The sequence below is a fragment of the Lampetra planeri genome, chromosome 10, assembly GCF_965212315.1.
Source record: "Lampetra planeri chromosome 10, kcLamPlan1.2.h2, whole genome shotgun sequence".
NCBI lineage: Eukaryota > Metazoa > Chordata > Hyperoartia > Petromyzontiformes > Petromyzontidae > Lampetra > Lampetra planeri.
Window position 1 is genome coordinate 6,420,440 of NC_136116.1, and position 20,320 is coordinate 6,440,759.

A 20,320-nucleotide genomic window follows, 5' to 3' on the forward strand; every position below is an offset into this window, starting at 1 on the left:
TTCACTCACTGTGAGTCTTCCTTCAGGCATGTTGCCGTTCTGGTGGAAACGATTAAGAAAGGCATTCCTGATGCAGATGCTGAAGCCAGAGTGGAAGCTAGGAGGTGAACACTTTCTCTTTTGTGTGTGTGTGTCCTCATCTTTCCTGTTGTGTGTGAGTACGGTCTGCCCAATGTGCCTTTGTGTTTTGGGAGTTTTGCGTGAGCTTGCTTCTTTGTGTGTCTGAGCCGGTGTATTCCTTTTGAGGCTACTCGAAATCCACCTAGCCTGGCACAAGTGCTGTGGTGACATAAAGGTCACTTCGTGGCGAATGGCTGCTGTTCTTGTTGGTGCATGCATGCACAGAAATGTATTTCTTTGTACGGCTGTACAGTTTTTTTGTCGGTCCACTGCTGGATGAAGACCTCACCACGTCTTGCGGATTGTGGGGGTTATTTATCTCTACTATTCTTTGGCCAGTGTGGGTTGGTGAAGGTGGATAGCGTAGATGTGGAAGCATAGCAATGCAGTAAACAAATATATATTTCTGCACTGCCCTCTACTGCCCACCACGTAGCTCTGTAACCATAAGACATCCTGTTTGTTCATGGTGGTCAGCCACATGAGCACTGCCTAGGCTCAAGCCTGCATAGCTTTTGTTATCTGATGAGGTCAGGCACATTTCAGGCAATTTTGTCATGGAAGTATTTCTCTCCTTGTCAGCAAATACATGCAAGGGAGTTGGATGTAGGCCAGAAGAGTAAAATTGCTGGCCTGTTGATTATTTGATGGTTTGTTTACTTTGTGCGAAGATGAAATGTGTGTTTAGGCCCCTTTTATTTCGTGGAGGGATGGCTTTTAACTGTTAACGTTATGGGCAAGTTGGCAGCTGAAAAAGTTCTTCAGAATCTTTCAGACAGTGACCATAAAAATTGTATACATGCTGGCATAGTGGAATTTTATCCATATATTCTTAACCCTTTATTTTTCGAACAAAGTGCCTTGGAAAATTAACATTTTAAAGCCACTATACTGCAATGCATGTGTTCAGTGTGGCTATATAGGCATTGGGGTTGGTGAATTTTCCTAGGATGGAAACACTGGCAATCTGCTGTCCCAGTGCAGTGCTCGGGCTTGTATTGTATCTTGTGTACACAATCATCATCTACTGTTGTCTATCCAATTCATGATGAAGGCCTCCCCATGTCGTTTCCATTCCTCATGGCCAAGTGCTGCTACCAAATATCTCGCTCCTGCATATGAATCAATCTCATCACTCCATCTCCACAGTGGTGGTCATCCTCTTAGACAATGTCTCTCCTTTGGCTTCCATTACATCACCAGTCTCATCCATCGAACATCATCCCATTTAGCAATTTGTTCTATCCAAGCTGAGTTAATTTCCTTTAATTATAAATATGATGTCTCTGATTTGCGTTGGTTCCACAGTCCAATCGTTTCTCTTTCCAAGCGTGCATCTCTCCAACCTTTGTGCATTTTTCAGTTGTTGTGAATTTTTTATTGCTCTGTGTCTGTGTTCCCAATTGGTGTGTTATATGCACAATGTGTAGTAAATACATGCCTTGCTGCGTGGGAAAGAATTTAGAATTTAAAAATTACTAAGGATTTTTTTTTTGTCATCGATGTGCATATACCCTAAATGCATCTGATCCATCTTCATGATAATTTTAGTGCAGCTGGCTACACTTTAAAATGTCTTCTTTTGATATTACGTGTAATGCTCAATTCAAACTCCACAATGGGTTGGTTTTGTGAGTACACTTTGGTGCCAAGTACTGTATTGTCTTCAGCACAAGTTGGCAGCCCATTTCTTTAAAACCACGTAGAGGGCTTTTTAAAATGCAATTCTCTTTCAACCGTAATCGCCTCATCTCATGCGAGACTTCCAGCTCGCCCGAGTGCCTCAGGACCAGTGGACGAGACTGTATAGAGCTTGCGAGCGACCGCATATACTTTGCCCACATGAACCTTCATGTGCATGAACCTTTACTCCCGTGACCCTTCGAGAGCATGAACCTTCACCTGCGTGAACCATCACAGCTTGAACCTTTGCCCGCAAGAACCGTCGCCCACATGAATAAATAAAAACAGCAGCATGAACCTAATAAAAACATGTGATTACATTTATTGTTGTAGTCAACGATCACTATGAGTGTATGAAAATCATCAAGCATGACGATTAATAGGACTGCTGCCCACCAAAGATAAAAGCTTGATAGACTATGACGAGACAAAATTAATTAGTCTGAATAAAGATGTAGGCTAAGATAATTTCTTACGGTGGATGTGCACTAAGGAAGGTAATTGGCTATATATATACTGAATTCACTAATTGGATAACATAATATATCAGGGAGGGGGATGGGGAGAAATTGGCGTGCCCACACACCAACTTTAAATCCATAAAAGTGGACAACATTGTTAACTGCTTTAGCTAACTAGCCTAGGAGAATGAATAAATGGAATCCACAAACCAAGCCTTGACTAAAACTCCGCAGGCTGTTGTCGACTAGACCTAAGACTATGATTAAAATGAAAAATTCAGACTAAATTAACACTGACCGCACGAGGCCCTGTGCACGCGTGTTCCTCTCCTCGCCTGGCTGCAGGGCCTACTGGGGACTGTACGGCCACTTTCCAGCGGAGGCCGAGGCTCTGCACGCGACGCTGGCGTTCAGCTACCAGAAGGCTCTCCTGAGCGAGCACGGCGGTGGGGCGAGCTCTCTCAACCGCTCCGACCACTCCACCTCATCGTCGCAGGAGAGCCTCAAGTACGGCGTCCTTGCTGGACAGGACGCCTCTGTTTATGTTCTACATGGAGGTGCTTATCTTGTCACCGATTATCTCATTTATTTCCCGTTACAGCCGAGCGCCACCTGCCAAGAGCTCCGTGACTCCTAAAATCAAAGGTACCGCCGCTTTCGCAATAACATTCTCAGATTTGAGGTCCAGCATGTAGCTTAAGCATTAAACACAGAAGATGTGTGGGTGGCTCATAGGCTAGAAGACTGGTATAATATTTTTTTTATATTTCACCTACAAAATATCCGTTGAGATGGATCGTCTTATTTCCAACGCTTTCCAGAGTGTTGACTTATTTACAAGCATTTAAAAGCTACCACCATGACCCTGAGTTTAAATCGAAGTTTCAGCCATCTGCGGTTAAACCAGATTCTTAAGTGGTACTGCGGTGATCGTCTCAGCCTGGCCATCAATGACTGCACGAAAAAAACACAATGTTAAACTAATCACAAACACCTCCTTGGATTCGAACACATGATCTCCGCAGCACCAGCTCAGCAATCTGTCCTCGATGACCACTCGGCAAGCTCTGCCAATTATACAAAAATTGTTTCACGTGACAAAGTCTCCTGGTCATAGTCCTTTAATTGCAAAGGAGATCCAAACTTAAGTTTTTTTCTAGATTTGAAGCTTTCGTGACTGCAAGTATTCATATTCTTAGGGTTTTTCGGTAAAGTCACGTAGGTAACAAATCTAAATTAATAAAATAAAAATCACGACGTTTCGATGTAATCATTGATTACAGCAAGTGTGCTGTGACGGTTCCACCTGAAGACGGAAGCTTGTGTTGCCTCCGAAACGTCGTGATTTTTATTTTAATTTTACTTTTATTAATTTAGATTTTTTACCTACGTGACTTTATCGAAAAAACCTAAGAATATTAAGTTTTTTTCTCACGTCTTATATCCAGTCCTGCCTGTGTCTAGTACAGTACTGAATCCTGTCCACATTGCTTGTATCCCTCACCCAGGAGTCGTGTCCCGGGCCTACTGCAGATCGACGCCGCTGCCTCCTCCTCTCCCCGTGACTCTGCAGCGCTCCCGCAGCGACGTGGACGTCAACGCGGCCGCTGGGGCCAAAAGTCGCGCAAGCGGCGGGAACACGAAGAGGCTGACCGTGGCCGCGAGCCTCGCCCTGGGCTCCACCACTTCGCTCGGTGGGACACGCACCACGGTCGCCCCGTGTCACCATTAAAATACTGCTGGGGGCAGGAGCTGTTGTCGAGTGCCTCTATTAAGGGCAAGCACGACGCATGCCACGCATCTGAGTACAATGCGGTTGAGTGCGATACTCCGTGATGCCAACTCGTCAAAGCGTAAAGTCATCAAACGAACCTGAAATAAGTCACGAGATAGACCTTAAATTGGCCTAAAGACTCACTTGACAATTGACCAAATATTAACCATGGTAAATGATGTTTTAGCACGCTCTGTCACTTCTGCTACTGCAAAGGCCTCTTCGTACGTTTTTTTCCGCGTGTTTATTCGGCAACGCTGAGGTGTGTGTGTTCATGTGTCATCCACCACTGGCCGTCAGTGAGGAAAAGGTTCCCTGCCCCTGGCCTTCCTGGACACTGAGGGCATGCAAAACTTACGTTCGGCTTGTGCTCTGAACAAATGTAGTGTTGACAATAATCATTGACGTTAAAGACTGAAGATTAGCAGACCTTTGTGGTAAACTGATTCCGTCTCGTTGTGTCTGTTCCTTTACCGGGCAGCGGACAGCACGGAGGATGATCCTGGAGGTAAGCCGAGGCTGCTGTAATACTCGTCGTCTCTTACTCATATATACCTACCAGCCATGATCAATCCACTGCTGATTGAATACTTTTCCAAGCTGTTGCCATTCCCTCACTGTTCTGCGATCTGCCTAGCATCTGTCCATTAGCTGATTTCACTGCTCGATCTCCGTGGTGGTGTTCGTCCTCTCAGATGATGTTTACTCAAAAAGCATATATCTTTTTGAATATTTTTTTTTCATTGTTTCACGGTTGTTTCAGATTGTTAGCCACGAAAAGTATATTTTGCATTTGTTTGCACTGCACATGGGTAACTCCAATACAAGAACATGCAGTACAACGTCGCACATCTGACTCTCGGAGAACTGAGGTGTAGGTGGGCATGTGAAAAGATCAGATGTGTGAACATCTGTAGAAAATTACACGTTACACCACCATGCACAATTTGGTTACCTCGTCAAAAATAAAGCGCAGACTGCTTTAAACGTAGTAAAATGCTCAACTGCGCTGTAGAAGGGACAGCACCTTCGCGAGACTAAGAACACATCACTCCACGTGAAAAGGGCACATTTGTGAAAATGCCATGAAAGTGGCGATTGCACCGTGAGCAAATACCGCACTAGTTGGTGGCGGTTAATTGGTCAGGGTGGACACGTGACGGTCAGCTTTGCGGCGTTGTACTGCGTTGTTATTATGGGAGAGGAGTCTGGCTTCAGAGCTGCCTGCCGAACCGCGTCTGTGTTTCTAGGTCACGCGCGCTCGCGTCACACGGCACCGGAGAGCTTCTTTGGACTCTCGAGCGGTGGAGGAGGAGGCACGGTAGCCGCTTTAAGCGAAGTCAAAGACCGCAGCCGCGCCAAGGGATCGCAGTCCCAGCGTGAGTCCTAATATCCCAGCTAGTGGCGGCAGTAGGCATAGGCAAACAAATGAAATGCTGAGGGCCCCAAGCGACTCAAGGGGTGGCGGGGGGGGGCAGATTGGTGGAAATATGAGTGAAGCAAACATGAATTCGAATTCAAATCCTCATGAACTTGACAAAAAGAATTAACATACGAATGTTATTGACATTATTTTGTATCTGACTCTTCTGTCGCGTAACTCCATCGATGTCTCCTGTCCTCATCTCTCGTTTCACGAGAATACTTATCTGTTTCACCTTTATCGCTCTTCTCTCATCTCAATATAACGCTATCGTTGGCCTACATTTCTATTGTCGGACTACTCTATCTCGTGTCTACGTGTTTTCTGTCATCTGACTAGGAGTTTCTAAGTTGAAAGGGGGGAACCCCCAAAATAGTTTATGGTTAGGGTCGCAAATCGACCACCAGCACCTCTGCTCCCAGCCTTGACGTCAAATACACTTGTGCACCTGCGCACACACATCTGTTTTTAAATATTTTACAACAATCTTTCTGTAAGGGTATTCATATGTGCAAAAAGTGATTTCTAAGCAGCAAAATGCATGATTTGACCAGAGCATCGGATCTCCCATCATGCCTTGTATATCGTATAACATCACCATATTGTGTGTTTCAGGCAGACAGCCTTATTTTAGATCACCACTCAAAAGTCAAATGTGCAGCCATAATTTTTTGCTGTCAATAAATCACCATTTTTTGTGCATTTACACTTATCCAGCCTGTACACACTTTTCTGCGCGATGGATTTTTCACAGAAAGTGTTACAATTGGTTTACAATCTTTCTGTGTTTGCAAACAATTCCACGGTTTCTTCAAAAGATATCGTTAACCCACGTGTACATGTTATTATTGCTATTTATCTTCTTGGTTCTTTCGGTAAAGTCACGTAGAAGGGAAATAATAAAATAATAAAAATAAAACATTAAAATAATTCTCACGACGTTTCGGCCACAACGCAAGCAGACCTGGTCTTCACCTGAGGACGGCTGCTTGCGTTGTGGCCGAAACGTCGTGAGAATTATTTTATTATGTTTTATTTTTATTAGTTTATTATTTCCCTTCTACGTGACTTTACCGAAATAACCAAGAAGATGAATCCCTGCAGTCACGAAAGCTTTAAATCGAAATGTATTGCTATTTACTCGTGTGTGTGCACGCGTGTGTGCATGCGTGTGCTTGGTCGATGCAACAGCTGGAAGCAGGTCGGGTTCCCCGGGGAAGACGCTGAGCGTGGCGCCATCCCCCTACGGCTGCCTGAGTCTGTCGCCGTCGAGCGGCGCTCCCCTCGCCGTGTCTCCCACGCAGTACAAGGCCAGCCGCGTGCCACGCAGCCAGGGCTGCAGCCGGGAAACGAGCCCCACTCGCCTCTCGCTCGGTGAGCACGTGGGCTCGCTCGCACGCACGCACGCACGCTCGCACGGATTTGCGCATGCAGCACGTGCGCAAGGACATGCACTCACACGGATGCATGCATTCATGCGTGCGCCGACAAGCGCCCGGATGAACGCGGGAACGCACATGCATGGATGCTATGTATTTAACAATTTCCATGCTAGTGATTCAATGAATTGTCATGATTCGTGAAAATGAATTATCCTGATAATTATATCAATGATCTGTTTTTTTTTTTATTTAGGGAGTATATTGTTGTTTTGGCTCTAGGAGCCACAGGAGTTTCCATGGATGATTCTCACGTGCACAATTTGAAGCATGTATCGTGACCATAAGGATCGGTCGAGTTTAATCGACGAAAAGATAAATCATCATGCGCCTCATGGATGTATACTCTTAGGATGGGACCACAAACTCTGTATTGCCATCGCTGTGAAATTTGAGTTTGTAACCTTTTAATATTCTTAGGTATATGTTTTTTTAAAGTTGTGCATGGATTGAAATTTCATCATGAGAAATGACATGTGGCATTAAACACAAACAAATATTCCTGCCTATTCATACATTTATTTAAATGTTATAGTCAAACTGGATTGTGCTGCTTGTGATGCAGTGGAAATCCCTGCTCCTTTCTGTCATCATATTGTTTTTAAATAATCCTTTTAATTTTCTGACCCGGTCTCTTCAGTGCGACTCATAAATCCATGCGAAGGTGAAGCCTCATCACACGAGAAATGCCTTCCACTCCCACACTCAACTTGCTTCGACCCATCCCATCACACACAGTAAATCAGCCACAGCCAGGCCTCGTACGAATTGAAAGTGTAAATGGGCATCGTATTAAATCTTTTGTATAAATCACAGTGTAGATGTGGCCTTCTTATGCAGACCATCATGACCATTAACTCAAAGGCTTTCTTTTATCATTGCATTAAAAAGCAAAGCAATTCATTTATAGCTTTAGAGCACTCACTAATTATTCACACTGTATAATAGATGCATGCAACAGGATCGTTAATTCAACTTAAAATGTGTATTTACACATCTGTAAATGCAGACACTCAATCCACTGTTGACCACAACATTGCCTCCCAGCAGCCAGCTATCTTAATTTGATCTGGCTTTCTCTGCGTCAGTGACCCATAAAATATCTCTGCAACATGCACACTACATCCAGTATACATATTGCTATGTGTGTGGCTCCCACTACAGTCAACTAGAAATATTCAGTGACAAATGATGCCCTGCCCAGCACTAACCCTCTTGTCTCACCTCGCCTTCTCCATTCTCCTCCCCATTGGCGCACACGCTCATGCTAGCGCGGTGCGGCGGCGGCGGTGGCGGTGGTGGTGGCGGCGGTAGCGGCAGTCGAATCCCGCGGCCGAGCGTGAGCCAGGGCTGCAGCCGGGACAGCAGCCGGGACACGAGCCCAGCCCGCGGCCTGCCCTCGCTCGGTAAGCCAACCCCATTCCGTGTCGCTGCCGTGCACCCCCACAGTGCCAGACGCTCACGGTGACAGCTGCCATGTGAGGCATCGGGCTCCTGTTCTCTCGCTGTCTTTGCGCCGAGTGGTGTCACTGTTGTATTTTCTGCACTCACATAACCACTGCAGACAAGTTCTATTGGAACTGTCACTTGTTTTCAAAATCCTCGCACTGTGTGCGGCGCCGATCGTGCGGGTACTGATTTTCGCCATTGGTCAGAACATCTGTGGAGAACTGCAGGGTCACCAACTCCAAGTACAGGCGCATAAGGAAACCCATCAGTAACACTATCAATGTATGTATGTTGAACTTCTTTCGCACCATACTTAGCCAACCGTACCAATCGGAGGGGTGGATAGTGAGCGGTTCTAGGATTAGTGGCAGCCGAGGATTGAGGACATTGTGAAGGTGAATGATCCCTGTAACCACAGGAACACCTTTCACGATGGCTGTGGCTACTAGCGACGTGTTGAACTCCAGTCAAACCGCGAGCTGGAACATATTTAACGAGATGTTAATTTTTGCCAGTGACCAAGGTAGCCTTTACCTATAACTGACTGTCCCTCCCCAAATATTGTTATTACAATACAATGAGTCAGATCCTCATTGTATTGTAATAACAATATTTGACTTGACTTCCACGGGTGAGAACATATTATGTAATTGGTATATTGTGGTGGTTTTCAAATGAATGCTATAAAATTAGATGCGTTTTATCAATCCAATGTTCACGCAAAGCCATCAGCTGTGGCAGATACTGGGAGTGCGTGCGTGCAGTGGCAACATTCAGCTGCTTCTCACTTGCTGACTGCTGCCCCCTAGTGGCCGTTTTACAGATAAACATTTCCGAAGGTAAAATCCAATCCAACCGGCCAAAGCTGATGGGCACATTCAGCCAGAAAGGCTGTCGAGGTAAAGCCTGCCTGGCACGAGATATCATGGGGAAATTTGTAAATGCAATTCAATACAGTTTGGATTTATATAGCATCCAAGTAATGCCTGCATCTCAAGGCGCTGTACAAAGGTTGGGAGGGACATCTCGGGGGTTGACTGGAAATGGACGGACAGTTAACAACCCTCCGTAACCCCGGGGGAATTGGAGGGAAGGGGCGTTGGCCCGGATAAAACAAAAACAAGGTTTTGTATTGTCACTGCTTAAAATGGGGCGTGAAGAAGTAGAACGTGTTGTCAGTATCTAGTGCTCAAAGTTAATCAGATGACTTGCCGACATGTTTGTGGGCATGTTGGCACCGAGTCACTGGCCATCAGTGAGTGAGGAGCAGCTAGTAACTAAACCAGCATGAGCAAAGATATATATTGTTTTTGCCAGTACGCCAAATTGAAGGCTTAAGGTGCAATTGAAGACGCTCTCATGGATAGGAGACAGTCATAGGCAGGGAACAGAGACAAATTTAGAAACTTGCCAGGGGTTGGGACAGTCCTAAGATGGCAAATGTTATAAGTAGAGACCTACATTAAATTATTAAAAAATACCTCATTAAATATTATACTGGTAGGAACCTCCTGGTTACACCAGCCCACAGGGGCTTATTGCGTCCGTCCGTCGTGCATCCAAAAATGGAAGGGGTGGGGCTGAGTGGAGAGGGGCTGGGTGGGGAGCGGCTGGGTGGGGTGGGGAGGGTGGGGATGGGCTGGGTGGGGAGGGTGGGGCTGGATGGGGGGTGGGAGGGGTGGGGCTGGGTGGGGAGGGGCTGGTCACCCCGTGGTGCCCTTATAAAACTCAACGTTGAACCTACTCACACCGGCTTGTGCCCGCCCTCACAGTTGGGCATGTTTGTGGAATACACCACACCGCCGTTGACCCTGGCCACTGACCGAGCACCCCAAAGTTCCTACCAGCTCCCTCCGCAGGAATGTGTATTTGGCAAATATCGATAAAACACCGATTTCAGGGTCTCAGGAGCTTGGGGAGTTATTGCCCCCATCGCTGCCCCCCTTCCTTGAATCCACCACTGCCAGGGGAGATGAGGAATGTCTTAGACTTCAAAAGAGGCAGGGACTTGGCACGGGAGGGAATTCCCGACCGGGGGGGCAGCAGCACCAGAACAACCTTCATTGTTAATCCAAGGGGGACATGGGTTACAGGGTCGAATACGAGAATAACAAAATGTTTACCAAATTGCATGACATTTTTAATTTAAATAAAATAACGTAAACAGGTCTCACAGATAATAAAAAAAATAACAAGTTTCCACAGGAAACAGTTAAAAATATCACCAATAAAGGAAAAATAAAGCGCACAAAACAGGGAATTAAGCAACCTTCCGTTGAGCAGACACTGACTGGGAGTTGTTCTAGAAGGCACTGGGATGCTGGAGTGTTGTAGAGTGAGACGAGCGGTCAGCAGGGGAAAGTCGACGGAGGATCTTTCAGGCGGTGAGTTGATTTTGAAATTGGTCTGGGATTTTATTGGGAACCAGTGGAGGGATAGGAGCATTGGGGTGATGTGGTCTCACCTAGGGGTACAGGTGAGATTTTCGGTAGGAACATTTAGGATCATCTGGAAATTTGGACTTGAGGGATTTGGGTACACGACAAAGGACAGAGGTGCAGTATTCGAGTTGTATTGTGATGAAGGCGTGCATTTGTAGCAGCTGAGGTAAGAATACGCCGGATGCGGGAGATGTTGCAGAGATGGAGGTATTAGGGCCTCGTGGGAAGGGAATAAAAGCTGAGGATCAACGATACATTATTTTTGCCAGCGCCATGACAGCGTGCACACTCAAACTGTAGTCTTGAGTGTCAACCTTTTTTGTCAACGACGACTACTTCTCTTTGTGCAACATTTATCTGGAGGAAGTTAGAACCATTGGGAGAGCGTGAGACTGCGTCCAGGCAGGATGTGAGAGTGGGGCTTGGCGCTGGGGAGTAACGCGCGCGCTCGCTCTGTCTGCAGCCCCACGCCACCACTCCAAGTCGACGAGCGCGCTCGCCGCCGCTGAGACTTATCTCTGCGCAGGTGACGTGCGGCGCAGCCCTCCTGCCCGCACGAAGCCCCGCGGCCGCCTGCCCTGTGCCATTCCCTTCCCCCCCCCCCACCACCGCATGCATTTATTCATTCATTAGTTTGTTGAATTGTTCCCTTAATCGGTTCCTTGAAATTTAAACGCTGGGCCGAATATGAATCGGTGCTCCCTGAGATGTGTTGCAGAGCAAGCCACGGTGCGTTTTTATTGTGGTTGCTACTGTCACCCTGCCCTGCATGGCGTGCCCGGGGTGAATACCGAGCACACTGGGCCTCGTCAAGCATGGGACCTTCCCCATTATTTGATGATTTCTTCATCGGCCACACGCGGCGACACAGCTGTCGCAGCAGGAGCCAGATGCTTTTGTGCTGAGATCGGGCACGGAACGCTTGTCGCTGTCCTCCGCTTGTTCCCCAAGCAATGCCTGCGCACGACAGGAGTGAAAACATCGTGAAAAGTGCAAAACATTCACCGTATTGCGATACGGAACATCAGGTGGCAGCAACAAAGCAATCCGGTCCACGCCGTTTGAACTTCACTCCAGGTGTGGTATGTGTCGGCGATGGCTTCGCACTAGAAATTGTTTACTCTGCAACGACAGCAATGATTGTTTTGGCCATGTCTGTCGTGGAAAATCAGCAAACCCCAGACCGGATAACTTTGTCTTTGCCACCTGCGACTTTCCTGGAGAGATGCCAGTGCTTCGCTATTTTCGCCGACTGTGCTGATAAAACGTTGGTTTGTTTCCCGGCCCGCGTGTGTTTCTCTGAGTGCAGAGCGGTTTGGCTTCGTGCCGCCCGCCAGGCTCCTGGGACTGGACGTGGAGGCCGCTGTCGCCAGTTCTCTCGTAAGATGCCTGCATCCTGTCTCCACTCCAGACGTTTCTCTCTCTGATATCACAGTGTTGTTGTTATGATGATAATTATTATTCCAACACTGTATTCTGTTTTGATTACATATGATTACATTTTGATTTAAAGCTTTCGTGACTGCAGGGATTCATATTCTTGGTTCTTTCGGGAAAGACACGTAGAAGGGAAATGATAAAATTAAAAAAATATAGAACAATTAAATTCTCACGACGCTTCGACTGCAACACAAGCAATCATCATCAGGTGTGAAATCCACGTCGTGAGAATTGTATCGTTTTATATTTTAATTATTTTATAATTTCCCTTCCACGTGACTTTACCGAAAGAGCCAAGAATACATATTTCTGTTCATTGGCCTCAGACAAAATAAGACTGGCAGGGAATACCAAGTGTTGTAGCCTTGGACTGCGATGTAAACCAGGAGATGGAATCACAACATCAGATGCTTGATTCTCCGTGTGGAGCTTTGAGTGTTTCTCCTTTGTGTGCGTGGGCTTTCCCCAAGTACTTTGGTTTCGTTCCACATGCCAGACACTCATAAACAGAATCGGCCAAACATTACAATCCAGGACCCTTCAGAAAATAATGATTTCGTATTTTTCTCTCCCCCTGGATTCTTCCCCCTCGACCATCTCGTATGTATATTTTAAATGTGTTTCCCATCCCCCGAGTTTGTGTTTCAAAGCAAATTGTAAAGTGGGTGTGTGCTCCTCCTCAATAATCTGCAGCTGACTGAACACCTGCAAAGGAAAACAAACATCCAATTTAAGCCCCGTTTAATTATTCAACAAGCGTTATCTCTTAAGTAGTTTTTTTTTATGGTGGCTAGCAATTGCAGGTTAAGAACAATTCTCCACCCGGTGAAAAGATTCATTAGTGGGCATTTGCTGTTCACGCAGGGTGTGACCCCTGCAGCAGCCACTAGAGGCGCTACATTCAATACTACTGTACGGTAAAAACTATTGAGTCAAATCGCAACCCATGAAATCGTGCCTTAAAACCGCTAGAGGGGCGAGTTGTTACATGCTGACTGGATACCATGCAAGTGACCTCGAAGTAATTCATCGTGACCTCATGCATTCAAGGCAGGGGATTTTTTTTTAAATATAGAAATGTATTTAATCTGTGGCACAATCATAAATGGATATGATCATGTGAACCCATAAATGCGACCACATCACCCCAATGCTCCAATCCCTCCCCTGGCTCTCAATCCAATCCCTAATAAATTTCATGAACGCACTCTCCACATTTAAGCTTCTCCATGGACTTGCCCCTTCCTACCTCTCTTCTCTCATCCGAAGACTGGTTCTGGTATCTTGGAACCTTTGTGATGGCGCTGACCATCATTATTGTTCATTATTTATACCTTGCCTCCCATGCAGTACCTCTTGAGGAGCCAGAACAGTAAGGTATTTTTTGCAGACCAAATACAACGTTCAAAAACAATACAGTAGACACAATCTGCACAACAAACGGGAATAAACAACATTTTTAAGAACTCAACTTCGCAGGAGACCACTGTTACCGAGTGACTTCTGCCACCGCCGCATCGTCCACAGGGCATGAGTTCGGACGATGAGGGGGACGGTGATCTGTCAAGCGCCGGCTCGGAACCGTCGGGCTGCAGCTCGCGCGACATGCCGCCCTGCCAGCGCGCGCGCCCGCCGGAGAGCGTGGCGGCGCTGCTCAGCCACTGCGCCAGCGCCGACTGGGTGGAGCGCAAGGACGGGCTGCGTGGCCTGCGTGCGCTGCTCGCCTCGCGAAGACCCCTCAGGTGACCCTCCTCACCCCCCACTCTCTCCGCCCAACAGCCCAGTGCTCGCCTTCCGTCTCACAAAGTACGGTGGCTTCTTGGTTCTTTCGGTAAAGTCACGTAGAATGGAAATAATAAAATAATAAAAATAAAACATAATAAAATAATGTTTTATTTTTTTTATTTTTGGTTCTTTCGGTAAAGTCACGTAGAATGGAAATAATAAAATAAAAAAAATAAAACATAATTAAAAAAGATGTTTTATTTTTTTTATTTTATTATTTCCATTCTACGTGACTTTACCGAAAGAACCAAGAAGATGAATCCCTGCAGTCACGAAAGCTTTAAATCGAAAAGTACTGTGTGTTAACTACCTCGCGTGGTTTCGATCCCGACCCTGACACCTGCATATTTGGAGTTTGCGGTGTCTCTCTCTTCCCGTGGTTGCGTGGATTTTTGTATTGTTCCTCCGGTTTTTCCCTCCACATTTAGAAAATATTTAGAGAATTTGACTGCTGTAAATTTCCACACGATAAGCCGCTTCGTTATTATTTGCGGTCAGGTCTCTTCTCAAAAAGAGCTATATAGCTCAGTGGGCCGTACCTGGTACAATGAAAAGTTTAGTTAGTATAGCCAACGAAGAGGTTTCTCTTCTGTTTCGAGAGGTTGTGTTTGGGGGAAGGTCCCACTGACAAGGTTGTAGTCGCTTTGTTATTCAACTTTAGTTACTGCACCTGGCTAACTTAATTGACGAGCGATATCACTACTGGTCCTTTACCAACCCACACTAGCCAACGTGGTGAAGTGTTGGTCAAGCTATGCCCAATACAAAAAAGGGGTGAGGCCTTCTTCCAGCAGTGGCTTGACAAAGGGTTGTCTATCATTTGTCTATTTTTGTCCAGCTAGAAAGGTATCTTGTAATGAAGCCTCTGTCTGTTTTAAAATCCAGGGGTTTATTTTGGCGTGGGAATTTTTTGATGCATGGAGATTTTTTATTTTTACCAATTTTAGATATATTTTTTTTATTACAATGATTACAGGATGTGCAAAACTGACAAATTATTTTCTATACATGAACTCATTGCTTGTGCAAAGTTTCATTGATTCGTTGATTACAATTAATTCTCACAAATTGTGTATGGCAGAATTGAGTACAGTATTTAGTGTATATTTTGTAATGTTTTTACGTGATCCCTGGAGCAGCCATTGGGGGCGCTCCATTTAACACATTGTTGAACAATATAGACTAAATAGAAATCAAATTGTGTCCCCTGAATGGTGACAATCCATCGTGGCACACATTGCATTAAATTCATCATGTATTTCATGTTTTCCATGTGTGCAGCCAAGCAGAGCTTAGACGGCTGTGCGACACTTTCACCAGAATGTTTGCAGACCCACACGGCAAGGTGAGACCTCTCCAGGCTGCTGTCCTGTCTCCATGGTTTAGTGGAAGTTTTAGAAAGGAGAAGAAAGGTCGGGAAATATAAAGTAAATTATGGCTCAAATAATAAATCCCATCAAATAATAAAAATGAGTCTGCTGACCGGTCCATGCAAAATTTTGAGTTGTCTGCTTTACCAACCCCGCTGATGAAGCAAAGTCAAATAACCCCTGTGACCCGCATTGTGTAGGGAGGCCCATATTCATCAGTGGATTGACAAAGCGGCTATACACACACAGAGTACAGAAGACTTGGATTTCCTCCCACTGCAAAAAAAAAGATAATTTTGCCAGACATCCCACGCACATCTTCCAGAATAATTATACAGAAGCTGGACAGCACTTCCCTTAATAAATAAACGTCCCTTATTACATTTCTATAGTATGTCCAAAGGCTATACATGCGTATAAACCGGCAGCACATGGTCATGAATTTGATTAACTCTTACCTCATATTAACTTGCGATTGTGTGCATGTGTGTGTCTATTCGCGGGGAGCGGTAGTGCATACTGTGATACATTTTCTCTGACCTGGATTGAATTCATGACCAGTGCTGCCCCGATTTCGACTCAGCCTTAAATGCATACCTCATATACTGTTTGCAATGTGTAAACATAATCACTGGTAATACGAAGATGTGATGCTAGCCACACTCTGTGTATTGGTGCCATCCTTTATAATTGCTTGCCGATTGAACTTTCCCCCAACAGTCTGTAAAAAATTCTGCATAATTCGCGTACCATGTGTAAGTAAAGTGGGTGTGTACCTGTGGGGAGCGGTAGTATAGTGGAAAGCTCACCAAGCTACGAACCTGGTGAACAGCATTCGATTCCCGCTTATAGCCAACATCATTGTCGAATATCTGAACCGGTCCTGGGTTTCCGACTCAGCCTTAAACGAGTATCTGGGGAGACAAAGGTGGCCGGATATGGTACTGACCACACCATCCCGCCGTGTGCTGTGTCGGCCTTCCTATTTGCTCACCGACAGGACTTGCACAAACACCCTGTGTAGGCCACAGGGGGGGGGGATATTTGTCTTTACATGCGTATCTGTTTGCGTGTTTGCAGGTGTTCTGCGTGTTCCTGGACACGCTGGTGGACTTCGTGTCGCAGTGCCACAGCGAGCTGCACCACTGGCTTTACGTACTGCTCACGCAGCTGCTGTCACGTGCGTGTGCCAGCCTCCTGGGCTCCGTGCAGGCCAAAGTGCAACGAGGTCTTGACATTACCAGGTGCAGCATGAATTCACCGATGGCAAAATTGTCCCGTTTTTCACCTGGATGAGTGTGTAAACATTTTTTTTTTAACACATTCTTCAATAATACTGCGGCACAAAAAAATATATAACTCAATAAAACAGGCGACGTGTCAGGCAATTTCCCGTCCAAGATGTCTATTTTGTGTTTTGTTATTTGTGCTGATGCGCTTTTGCCAATGCAGTATGACATAAAAAAAAACACGTTTCATGAAATAAATTGTCCTCTTTTATTGATGCTGAGATAAAGCTCCCGTCTCGTTAACCCCCGTATTGTATTGCTGGTGAGTAATGAAATAACAATGCTCAGTTGCTTTCCAGAGGTCGCCAGTTCGATCTGCCAGCACGGGCGGTTGAAACAATGGAGCAGGTTTTTATAGATTCCCCGCTGCACAGCTGTCCCACCCGGCAGTATAAATGGGGGACACCACTATTAGTCGATTGGCATGTCTTGTCTGGAAGGGTAAAGTGTGGATTCCCCCACCTCTCCAAAGATCAGTTGGCCCTATACCCTCCAGGTGAGCTCTCCAGAGCTCCCTTTTGTGGAGGACCCGTTCGCCAACTGTGGCATGAGCAAGAAACTGCAGGGGCAGCATGATCACCACCTTTTCACCCGTTTACTGTTGTTACGTTGCAGAGATTGCTTTCCGTTCGACCAGCAATTCAACATCATCATGAAGTGCATCGTGGATCAGAGCCAAACAGCCAAGGTGAGTAAAAATGTGAAATTCTGTGTTTGAATGTACCAACAATGTTCTCATCTATTTCAAAATAAAAATACACTACAATGCAATGTTCTTATGAAGGTAAAATATTGGATAACTTTTGGGATAGTTAAAAAAAAATACATAGTAAGAGATAAGAGCTCAAATAAGCCAGCACTGCTCAATTCCTGGATAGGAATTCAGGATTTGGCTACTGTGGTTAAACTGGATTTTCAAGTATAGCGAATTGATGGCTTATGTCTGGTCAGCATATGCTACATATGGTTTTTCTTTGATTTCAATGTATTCCAACTCTGAAAATGATAAATGTCACTTTGATCACATTCTTTACTTTGTAAATATATTTATCATCTGACTCCAGAACTATTTATTTCATGTCATCTACTGGGGCCGTTTTTTGACACAAGCCAAAATTACTGCTTGCTGCAAATTCATGATGTGGCACTGGTGGTACAATTATAATTAAATTGGCATTGAAATGTAAAAACTAAAAATTAACAAAACTAACGTCCTTGTGGGTGTGTAATCACTGACACACGATGTGTTGCATGGGCCCCGGTGCCAGAAATTAAATGAGGTCCCTACAATCCAATATCCCCCGTGTTTGTAGCCAGCGCGTGGGCCTCTTCGACCTGTGGCCCACAGTGCATCTGCACCACCCATATGCTCTACAGCTACACCACTGCGTCTCGTAGTCGTCTTATTGACCCCAGTGAAACCCGGTCTCCCTGGAGATGCTAAATGTGGAATCATTACTCCAGGGCTGTCTGGCATTTCCTGTTTGTGCGCTGCAGATGAAGTTGGCGACGATGCGGTACCTGGAGGGGCTTGCGCGGCGCATGGACCCGGAGCACTTTGCCAACTCGAGTGAGACGCGGCACGCCGTGTCCCGCGTCATCACCTGGTCAACGGAGGCCAAGAGCTCGAGCGAGACACGGAAGGTCAGTGCTGGATTCAGGCCCCCACCTGTCCCAGGAGTGTAACGTGGTTGGCATCGACCTTGATGCACATAATAAATGCACCTCTCACTGTCTAATATCCACCCCCACTCTTTGTAGGCCAGTGGGCCCCGGTGCAGTTGCACTGCCTGCACGCTTAATAGCTATGCCACTACGCCATTCTACCCTGACCCCACATGACCTTGTCACCAATTATTTCAAAAAGTCTTCACAAAGATGATACTATGGACCTGTCAAGAAAGGATTTTTTTGTACAACAGTTGCTTTATCTATGTGGATCATGCCGTGGTTCCCTTATTTACTTCCTCTCCAAATAAGCGAAAGCCTTCTAAAGGAATCATGAGATTTAGTGAGGCTAAAGGATCTGTTTTTAATTCATTGGAGCAACCCAAGTGCTGAGCGATATCTGAACAGCCCATTTGTCAATCACCTTATAAGTAACTGCCACGACCTTCCCACTCTGTGGAGGTCGTGGCAGTTACTTAACCATACTTCACCTTACTGATCAATCTGGATGGTGGAGGAGGGAAGCATAGACATTTTGGGCAGCACTGCCCTCTGCTGTCCACAATGTAGCACCGCAGCTTTACGACAACCTCAACGTGGTTCACACAAAACGCTCAACACATTCATCGATCACAGAGGCCTTAAAAAGGAAAATATCAAATAGGCGATTATTTGCACAATGGCCCTTCTTCATAGCACATAAATGTTTATCTTTGTACATGGTGGTCACCCATCCAAGCACAATCCAAGCTCAACCATGTTTGGCACATTCCAGGTGATTTGGTCATGTCTGTTATGGGGACCGCCTGCTCTTACATAAGCTGTGATGTATCACCAGAGGGCGTACAATTGCAACTTAATCGGCCGGGCCAAAGCCGTGCACTTGGGCGTTAATGGTTAACCTGTTTTGCCAACAATGGAGTTTCTATAGAATTCACAAGAGGCTTCATGCTGGCAAAACAAATAGAGCTTGCTGATAATCTTTATGAGTTTTAAACTAATTTTCTCTTATCCTTGGCTTAAAAACAGCGTTAATTTCTAAGACTTGTAATTTCTGATTATCACTAGGACAGAGTGACCTCAGTTGTTTAAACTATATTTAAGCAGGCTTTGATGATTACAGGCGAGAGCATGCAGTGGAGTGTTGATTCGCCAGCTTACCAGGTTCAAAAGGGTCCTTGAAATTAACACGCAATTGCAGCCAGCTACAAAGGCAACAAGGCCAAGATGCTTGTGACCGCGATCATGGTTGTTTAATGTAAATCCGTGCTGAGTTTGTGTTGATGCTGTCATTAAGATGATGCTGTCATTAAGCAGTCAAGGGTGGCGAGAAAGCTCAGAGAAAATCATCGTCGAGACTGCATTGCGTTTACAACCGCAATTTCGCAGTCTGCGTGAGCTCCACGCATACTGCTCCACAGAGGGTCTGGCTAATTTGCCCTCTCACTCTGTGAAAAAGTGCAAAACCACTACACTTGAGAACTCAGTTTGATTAATGGTGGCTGCCCAGATTGCATACCAACATCTCTAAGGGGGGCCACCTCAGTGCTCTCTGACCTCTGAGACACCCAGCCATCGCTTATACTGGCATTATACTGGTAGGAACCTCTTGGTTACACCAGCCCACAGGGGATTATTGTGTCCGTCCGTCCGTCGTGCAGGGAGGGGCTGGGTGGGGAGGGGAGGGTGGGGAGGGGCTGGGTGGGGATGGTGGGGCTGGGTGGGGAGGGGCTGGGTGGGGATGGTGGGGAGGGACTGGGTGGGGAGGGTGGGGCTGGGTGGGGGGGGCTGGGTGGGGAGGGGTTGGTTACCCCGTGGTGCCCTTATAAAACTTAACGTTTAACCTACTCACGCCGGCTTGTGCCCGCCCTCAGTCGGGCATATTTGCGGAATACACCACGCCGCCGTTGACCCTGGCCATTGACCGAGCAACCCAACGTTCCTACCAGCTCCCTCCGCAGGAATGTGTTTAGAGACC

General features: G+C 46.1%; 1 protein-coding gene across 5 annotated transcripts in view; it reads left to right on the top strand.

Moving 5' to 3' along the window:
- LOC144720924 (CLIP-associating protein 2-like) overlaps positions 1–20,320 on the top strand; it is a 77,309-nt gene that overhangs the window by 13,529 nt on the left and 43,460 nt on the right. For 3 of the 5 annotated variants that reach the window (XM_078598093.1, XM_078598096.1, XM_078598097.1), the window contains 15 exons: positions 27–104; positions 2,610–2,771; positions 2,866–2,909; positions 3,773–3,958; positions 4,520–4,546; positions 5,289–5,417; positions 6,653–6,835; positions 8,172–8,306; positions 12,100–12,170; positions 13,581–13,607; positions 13,758–13,972; positions 15,297–15,360; positions 16,466–16,629; positions 17,290–17,362; positions 18,172–18,318. In XM_078598093.1, coding sequence (XP_078454219.1) covers positions 27–104; positions 2,610–2,771; positions 2,866–2,909; positions 3,773–3,958; positions 4,520–4,546; positions 5,289–5,417; positions 6,653–6,835; positions 8,172–8,306; positions 12,100–12,170; positions 13,581–13,607; positions 13,758–13,972; positions 15,297–15,360; positions 16,466–16,629; positions 17,290–17,362; positions 18,172–18,318 — 1,705 coding nt within the window. The remainder of the gene's footprint in view (positions 1–26; positions 105–2,609; positions 2,772–2,865; positions 2,910–3,772; positions 3,959–4,519; positions 4,547–5,288; positions 5,418–6,652; positions 6,836–8,171; positions 8,307–12,099; positions 12,171–13,580; positions 13,608–13,757; positions 13,973–15,296; positions 15,361–16,465; positions 16,630–17,289; positions 17,363–18,171; positions 18,319–20,320) is intronic. The other 2 variants (XM_078598094.1, XM_078598095.1) reach the window with 2 other exon arrangements.